General features: G+C 50.0%; 1 protein-coding gene across 1 annotated transcript; it reads left to right on the top strand.

Annotated features, from left to right (window-relative positions):
* Positions 1–378: 378 nt before the first annotated feature.
* fam91a1 (family with sequence similarity 91 member A1) lies at positions 379–7,780 on the top strand. The gene is made up of 24 exons (XM_085901373.1): positions 379–755; positions 1,189–1,273; positions 1,342–1,493; positions 1,665–1,722; positions 1,815–1,882; positions 2,063–2,176; positions 2,238–2,328; positions 2,401–2,463; positions 2,542–2,648; positions 2,710–2,748; positions 2,812–2,924; positions 3,005–3,114; positions 3,216–3,418; positions 3,494–3,623; positions 3,770–3,918; positions 3,985–4,119; positions 4,614–4,727; positions 4,809–4,881; positions 4,955–5,101; positions 5,309–5,407; positions 5,468–5,591; positions 5,656–5,725; positions 5,856–7,413; positions 7,490–7,780. The coding sequence occupies exons 1-23, from the start codon at positions 684–686 to the stop codon at positions 6,039–6,041; spliced, it is 2,502 nt and encodes an 833-aa protein (XP_085757499.1). The 5' UTR covers positions 379–683; the 3' UTR covers positions 6,042–7,413; positions 7,490–7,780.
* The last annotated feature ends 919 nt before the right edge of the window (positions 7,781–8,699 follow it).

Below are 8,699 nucleotides of genomic sequence, written 5' to 3'. Positions count from 1 at the left end.
CTCAAAAAAACGTCTTTTTGGAAAAAAATAGAATCAGACGAAATCAATTACAAATATATTTTTTTATTTCTTTTCAACCATTTCCGTGTATTCTGACCATCCATCCAATGACACTTTTTTTGTCCAACGCATGCATTTAACGACCCCTGGTGGCACAATAGGTCAGCTGCAACATTAAGTCACAAAGTCTGACCAAAACAAAATAGGGAGGGAGCACTGCGAGCACACGGGCCGGCCTGGAAAATAAAACAGAATCAGTCATCACTTTTCATTCTCAAGGTCTGTTCAGGGGTGCTGGAGAGGAGGGTCCGTCGGGAGGTCAAAGCTCGGATTCAGGAGGAGCAGTGTAGCTTTCTTCCTGGCCGTGGAAGAGTGGGCCAGCTCTACACCCTCACCAGTCCACATGTGTTTTGTGGCGGAAGTGACGTAGATAGTCACGAGCGTGACGCCAGAACTACAATCAGGAAGTGGACGTCCATTAATTGCCTGCAAGCACAAGGCAGAAAGAAGACTAAGGGAAACTATACTCCTCAAACCAGGCGACGCTTCGCTCGGTTGTTGGCTACCGGTGAGGAGGCGTCAGCGGCGGCTTGGGCGATCGTGTCATTGGTGGTCACCGTGGAACAGCGCCTCATCGTCTCAGGGGATTTTAGCCAGCTCGCTAGCTAACGAGCTAGCTTGCGATGAACACGGACGTGGAATTCCACATCAGGCAGAATTATCCGTGGAATAAGCTGCCGGCTAATATCAAACAGGTATGTCGTTTTAAAAAAATGCCCATAGTGACAGGAAACCGCCTCCTTAAGGGGGGCGGGCGGGGGTGTCTGTCAATGTCACCGTGAGAGGCAGGCAGGCAGGCAGTCACATGACATAACCGCTGCTTATACCATAAAGATTTGGAAGCAAAAGTTGCATCTGCATTTGTTGTTGGGTTGGAGGGTTCAATGCCCCTACACGACCTTATACGGTGAATTGTACCTTGTAAATCTCAGAATGCATGTTAATTGAAGTCAACATTTAAAAACCCGAGTTCGACTCGCTCATCATTGCAGATGTCTACAAAATCTTTCTGATTAATCGTAACAACATTTGGGACAACATTTCAATAAATGATAAAGTGTAGACCTCTCAAACTTCTTCATTCCATCACATAGAAGTGACACATGCTCAAGCATCTTTTGTTTGCAGAGTTTGGGCAACTCTCAGCGGGAGTACGAGAAACATGTTTTGCTGTACAGCATACGCAACCAGCTGCGATTCCGCAATAACTTGGGTGAGTTTTTATCTCGCAAGCTATCCCAGGGTTGTCTGTATTTATTTGTTTCCACGTTGCGGCCGCAGTGCGCCACGTGCGCAAGGATGAGCGCAAGTACTACGAGGAGCTGCTCAAGTACAGCCGCGAGCACCTGATGCTGTACCCCTACCACCTGTCGGACATCATGGTCAAGGGGCTGCGCGTCACGCCCTTCTCCTACTATGTCGGAATCGTGGAGGTAAGCGGCCGCTTCCTGGCAGGGCATGACTTGGAACAATCGCTGCCTCTCTGGAGACAATCTAGTCCTTCACGGAGAAGAATGTATTCTTCCAGCAGTTGCTTGTTCATATCACATGTTTGGTTTCATTGTTCCTCTTTTCTCCGTCCCTCGTTTTGTTTGGGCCTCCAGGATATCATGAACAGCGAGAAGAGTTACGACTCCTTGCCCAACTTCACCGCTGCTGATTGTGAGTTTTCACTCTCCCACATTGTGGAAGTTACATTCTCGTCATGTGCTGATTTCAACTGTCAAATCACGCCACTTTGTGTCATGACGCAGGTCTGAGGCTGCTTGGAATCGGGCGAAACCAGTACATTGACCTGATGAACCAGTGCCGCTCGTCCAAGGTGAGAGATGTGTATCCTAAACATCTGCATTGAATTCGACGCTTTAAGCATCTCTGGAATGGTTGAAAAAAATGTGCACGTCCACGATGACCTGGACGCCATATTTGATTCAATGCGGTGTATCCTCATGGTGCGCCATTCCACAATCTGTACACCGTCTACCTCTTCTACCCTTTTCAGAAATTCTTCCGCCGGAAATCTGCGCGGGATCTTCTCCCGTCCAAACCGGTGGAGATCTCGGTGGAGCCGTGGTGGGTGACGCAGACGGGCTACGTCACCGAGGATGACATCAGGGTGAGAGAACGTGCGGGCAAGGCTGGCCCCTTGACGTGACGCCGCGTTTGTGTCATCGCAGATCTGCTCTTCGGCCGAGAAGAAAGTCATCGATAAGATGATCGATTCGGGGCCACAGCTGACCGGCTCCATGGAGTACAACGTGGTTCTAAGTGAGCGAGCTAGTGGCGTGGTCTGTCGTCTCGGTGCACTCTGCGGAAGATTGTTTTGATTTCCGTCTTCAGGTTTGTACAACCGGGGCTTCATTTACTTGGATGTTCCCATTTCGGACGACAGCTGCATCTCAGGTTTGTGCCGGACGGAATGTTTTTTTTTTGGCGCCGGCGTATTGGCCCACTTTGGTGTCACTGCGGCTGCCTCCACAGTGCCGCCGCTGGAGGGCTTTGTCATGAATCGTGTCCAGGGCGACTACTTTGAGACGCTGCTCTACAAAATCTTCGTGTCCATCGATGAGCAGACCAATGTCGCCGAGGTAGGACGCATCCTTCCTGAGTGGATTTGCTCATCCCGCTCATTTGCATTCTCGCCTCTAGCTGGCAAACGTGTTGGAGATCGACTTGGACTTGGTGAAGGTAAGCCGGCGTGTCAGCGGGCAGATTTTCTTCCTCCCTCCAATATTTTGCTCTCGCGACCAGAACGCCGTGTCCATGTATTGCCGTCTGGGCTTTGCTGTGAAGAAAGGTCAGACGATCAGCTCCGAGCAGCTCCACCCCACCTGGAAAAATGCGCCCTCCCTCAACAGGCTTAAGTACGCCCCCCCCCCCCCCCCCCCCCTCCTCCCCTCCAGAGGGTGTCCGTTCTGACTTGTCTTGTCTTGTCTATCACCAGGAGCACCGTGGACCCTCAGAAGATGCTGCTGTCCTGGGAACAAGGCAGCCCCGTCATGGAGGGAGGATCCTCGGCCACAGATACGGACACCACCAGTCTGGAGGACCAAGGTCTGCTTGATAGCAAGTGCACGCACATGCACTTTGTATGTCTTGACTGGTGTGTGCGCGCTTGCGTGTGTGTGTGTGCGCGCTTGCGTGTGCGTGCGCAGCGGACACGGGGAGCGTCAGCAGCCTAAGCCTCCCCGCGGCAGCGCCTACCAAGCGCATTGCCTTCCTGTTCGACTCCACGCTGACCGCCTTCCTCATGATGGGCAACCTGTCACCCAACCTCAAGAGTCACGCCGTCACCATGTTTGAGGTGGGCAAGCTGTCCGACGAGACGCTGGACAGCTTCCTGGCTGAGCTGGAGAAGGTGGGGGACAGAGGATCTCGTAGATCAAAGGGTCACGCTCCTTGAGCTCTTTTGCTTCTTTGGGTCTTCCCGCAGGTGGAAAGCACGGCCGAGGGCGAGGCGCAGCGCTACTTTGATCACGCCCTCACTCTGAAGAACACCATCCTCTTCCTACGCTACAACAAGGAACTCACTCAGGACCGGGGACCTGATCTCCCAAATATAGGTACTCGGAGGACTGTTCGTGCTTATTCTGGGGGGGGCGAGCTCGTCCGGTTCGTTTCCGTGCCAGTGCAATTCTAAAAGAAGTCAATGATCATGCATTTAAAAAGAAAAGTTCAATCAAAGAGCAGGGTGTTGCTTGGCCACCAGGTTTCCCGCTGGACATGCTGCGCTGCGAGAGCCTCCTGGGTCTGGACCAGGCCACCTGCAGTCGCGTGCTCAACAAGAACTACAAGCTGCTGGTCTCCATGGCGCCGCTCAGCAACGAAATCAGACCAATCAGCAGCTGCACGCCTCAGGTACACCTTCCTGAAATGCCTTCCCCCGTGCTTGGTGATAGACTCGTGCATTTGTTGTGGCTGCAGCACATCGGGCCCGCCATCCCCGAGGTGAGCTCCATCTGGTTCAAGCTCTTCCTGTACTATGTGACCGGCCAGGGTCCGCCCTCGCTGCTGCTCTCCAAAGGCTCCAGGCTGCGCAAGCTGCCCGACATCTTTCAGGTGAAGTCTCTCGCGGGGACTCCTCAAGTATCCGGGGAATGCGAGGGAGGAGGGGATCAGGCTGTCAGGCAATTCCCGAGGGCAAAGTGGCAGCACAAGCACCTGACCTACCGTCATTTTCGGACTATAAGTCGCACCAGCCATAAAATGCACAATAAAGTGGAAAAAAAAAACATATCAGTCGCACTGGAGTATAAATCGCACTTTTGGGGCTCCGTCGAGTCGGACCGTGCGTGTGTAAAAGCCAAATCACTCCAAATCATTAAATCCTTCAAACTCTTCATCCTTCGTGTCACAAACAAAGCAGCTAATGATGCCGGTAGTACGTGGGGCCCTTTGTCATCTGGTGATCGAATCTTTGTCTTTTATGTAAACAACCGACGCGCGGCACGGGTGACGTCACTTGAAATTCAAATTACAGCCATCCCTTGCTACATTGGAGTTCGTTTATCGCGTCGTTCTTTCATGCTCATGGGACTGCCCTGTGCTGTCAGGTCTACGACAGGTTGCTGATCACATCCTGGGGTCACGATCCCGGCGTGGTGCCCACGTCCAACGTGCTGGCCATGCTCAACGACGCTCTCACGCACTCGGCCGTTCTTATCCAGGTGAACAGCCCAAAGCTGTCCAAAATTGATTGACAGCTGTCGCAGTGGCTAACGTGTGTGTGCGTGCGTGCGCGCGCGTAGGGTCACGGCATGCACGGCCACGGCGAAACTGTGCACATCCCGTTCCCTTTTGACGAGGAGGACCTAAAGGGAGGTCAGTAACTCCCAAAACAATTGACATTGTGTCCATTGTTGAAGTCTGCCATTGTGGCTTTCACGTTTTGCAGAGTTCTCCTACTCCAACATGTGCGTGCACAAGGCGCTGGTCAAACTGCGCGAGCACGTGGATCTGGAGCACCAGTGCGGCTATATCACAATGGTCAACTCCAACAACAGGCACCGCCGGCGGCCCAGCGACACCATCGAGTGCAGAGGTGACCCAACGCGACCGACCAAGAAAGACAAACTTTTGCAAAATGCACACATCTGTGGCATAAAGCACTTTTTGATCCATTTCTGATCTGGTTGAAGGTTGAACATCCAGATAAGGATGAAACAAAAGCTCCTAAAAATCAAATCAATGTCAAACCTGATCCACTTAACATTGACGACAGATGAGCACAAATCTCTCTCATGTGTAGGAGACACCCACCTCGGAGAAGGCCTAGACACCAATGGCAGCACCGAGTCCTTTGAACTGGTGTCGGAAGAGAACGGCGACAGAGGGACTAAGGCGGACGGTATGTTTGCCATCACTGGCCTCCACTCCAATGTTTGCAATGGTTCTCCGCCGTCCGCAGCCCTCTCGTGCGAGGACCAGTGGGTTCCCCTGGAGCTGTGCTTTGGTATGCCGCTCTTCAGCTCCGAGCTCAACCGCAAGGTGTGCCGCAAGATCGCCGCCCACAAGCTCTGCGGCAACGACAGGTGACGGCTCGGTGAATGGCGTCATTGGCATTGTGGCGCGGCGCTCACGCTTTTTGCTCCACAGCTTGCGAGAGCTGCTTCACTCCAGCCGGAAGCTGTCCCTCAAGGTGCTGAGCTTCGTCCAATCTTTCCAGGTGAGGGACGGACGCTCGACGTGACCTCAGCAGAACGACTTAGAATGTCTCAATTGCAAGATTGAAATATTGACAGCTGAACACGTGCAATCTAGACCACATCATCCATCTTGTTTTGTTTCACGGACAGGATGGCAGTCCGCCCTGCGAGCCGGACAGCGGGGTGACCAATCCTCTCAGTCAGCCCCCGGCCGAGTCGGGCGTCCCTCTGCCAGCCCTCAACCTCCTCTACAAGGATGGGCAGCTGCGGGAGTGGAGCGGGCGGGCCCCACCCCCTCTGGACATCACAGCCCTACAACGCGAGCAGTCCATGTAGAAGGACCCCACCACCACCACCACCACCCTTATTTTTGCATCCCGGGCGGGCACGGGCCAAGGGCCTTCCTTCTATTGTCCACCGAACACGAGCGCTAGCAGGGCAGGACGACTCACTTAGCTCGCCCCCCCCCCACCCTTTCCCGCAGTTGATGTTGACTAGTGGCCCTCTTTATATGGTATCGGTGTTGTCCCGGGACCATGTAGTTCCATGTTTGGTGATCCCATGCATGAAAAGCCCTTCCTCTGAGGGGAACCAGACTTTCGTTCATCGTTTCTACTGTGCAGTCCGTACTGTGGAGCGTACTCGACGTGATTGCTTTCTTTCTCTTTCCCCTTCTCTTTGAGAGCACCAAATACTTTTTTTTGAGCATAAGACATGTCTTTTTTTTTTTAGTCTTTGTTCTTTTTTTACTTTTTGCCTTATCACGTCACACGATTGACGTCATTGGGACTTTATTCCGACTTCCATGAGTGAAGCTGATCAGGAAGAGCAGGCACAGGTAGTCCTGACTGCCGGTGCCTCCTTCGCATCGGGGCCAGCTCCGATAGCTGCCTGCTCGCATTTCTTCCAGATTAGATCCAGCTCTGGTCTGCATGTTCTCCGCTAGAAAATGTTCTCCCCTCTTCTCTATGAGATCCAGCTGTGACAGTCTCCTGCTTGCACCTCTTAACCATCTGCTTGCATCACATCTGGATGGGTGGCAGCTATGGGCAAGTTCGCAAAACGGCACACACACGAAGAGATGGCGTCTTTATTTTCTTATTCGTTGCGTTCCTGAATGATTCATCATCTCTATTTTGTTTTCCTCACAATGAGTTTAAAAAGCAAACAAACCAGTAATCTTGTTCGAGCACACTTGCGCTGTGTGTCAGTCTCATTTTAAATGGCAAACACGCTCTCCCTGCAACATCCTCAGTCGTCGACATGTCAACACCCTCGTGTTTACAAATGTGTTGGTTTTCTAGATCAACCTCTTTTAGGACATCTTTGTTGTAGCTCGTTTAAATGGTTGCATAATTATAATGATGAGGACAAAATAGGACATTTCTCCCACATTCTGCTCATGTTATTCTGAATAAACGTGTATATATATATATATATTAAAAAAAAGCATATGAAGAAATATATATAAATTTAAAAAAAAGGAATAAACGGTTTTCTCCCTGCCTTTGGCTTTCATTTCTATTCCTGACATTGGGGGGGACAGATGGTGTGGTGTCACATGCTCCCCGAAGCTTCCATCTGCCCCTTGCATGCACTTGTTCACCTCTAGAATGACTCAAGCAAGGAAAAGAGACGGTGCCCTGCTTACATCTCTTCGGCAAGGTCCGGCTCTCGTTGCTGTGTGGTGGTATCTGTCCTGGATCAGGTGAGCCACCTGCTTGCACCTCTTCTGTCTTGGGTCCATTTCTGATAGCTGCCTGCTACTGTCACGTCTGGAAAAGGTCCAGTTGTCATCTTCCAGAGCTGCAGAGCCCTTTTGGAAGACACGCCAGTGGCTAGCCAATCCAGAAGAGAGCAAATATCCCATCGGGCAGTCGCCAGCACTGAACCTCATCCTGATAATACTACCAAGTGGCTACCCAATTATTGTCGACGGCTACCGCATCTAGACTCCATCCTGTTAGTCGCCTGTGAGCAAATTTAATGTAAAGTTAATATCACAACACATAAAACAAGAGGTGCCCAGCTCTGATTTAAATGTATTTGTTTGTTTATTTGAACCAAATTGTACCATATGCAAAAATAAACAATTTTGTTCAGTGACAAAATATCAATTTTATGAAAGAATGTTATGGATTGTTTCTCATGAAACAAGATTCTGTCCAAGATTTGTTAGAACACCAAATAGACAAGCATCAAAATGTAAAAACAAATGGCATAAAAAAGACCAATAGAACACCATTCATTTCTACATCCTAGGAAGAAAAGTTATAAAAAATAAAAAAAAGGTATTATATTCAATTTTACATGCATATTTGGACGGACGGATGGATGACCGTGTGACGGGAAACTACTCCATCTGGGACTCCCGTCAGGTTGGAAGGTAAAAGGGTCACCTCTTTATGACCTTTTACTGTCAGGCAAGGTTTTGGAGCCCTTTTCCAAAATGGGAAAGCACATGTGATGAGGGGGAAAGAAAAGGTTTTGAACTCTTTCATCGTCCTGCCTTGCTAACAATTTCATTGATTCGATTTGTTAGTTTCCATCAGGTCACCCCTATGTCAAGCTTTAACACCATCTCCTGGTGAAATTTTGGAACTACTACATGATTTGGGATCCCTAAGGTGCCTGAGCCAAATTCGATAGCCAATTTTACACCATCTTGTACCAGCATGCCACTTGACACCTCTCAGCGGACAAAGGCAAATTCTTGGGAGGTGACTGTCAAAAAACATCCGACAAGTGGATGTTCTTTTTGTTCTGCTTTCCTCAAGCTCATGTGAGAGACACAGGAGGATATATTTGGTTTAGAGTTTGATATTTCATATTTGATGATGGGGACAACCGGTATAGAAAAAAAGATCAATGGTTGTTTAAAACAAAACAATACAACCTCTGTACATTATTTATACAATTTACAGCTGGTCTAGGGTTTAATATTTCATATTTGATGGATTTAATTTTGTCGTCTATTTTAGGTTATTCCATAGA

This window comes from Syngnathus leptorhynchus, chromosome 20, assembly GCF_054491065.1.
Source record: "Syngnathus leptorhynchus isolate UIUO chromosome 20, UIUO_Slep, whole genome shotgun sequence".
NCBI lineage: Eukaryota > Metazoa > Chordata > Actinopteri > Syngnathiformes > Syngnathidae > Syngnathus > Syngnathus leptorhynchus.
Note: the sequence above shows the minus strand (reverse complement) of the source record. Positions and strands in the feature narration are given on the sequence as shown.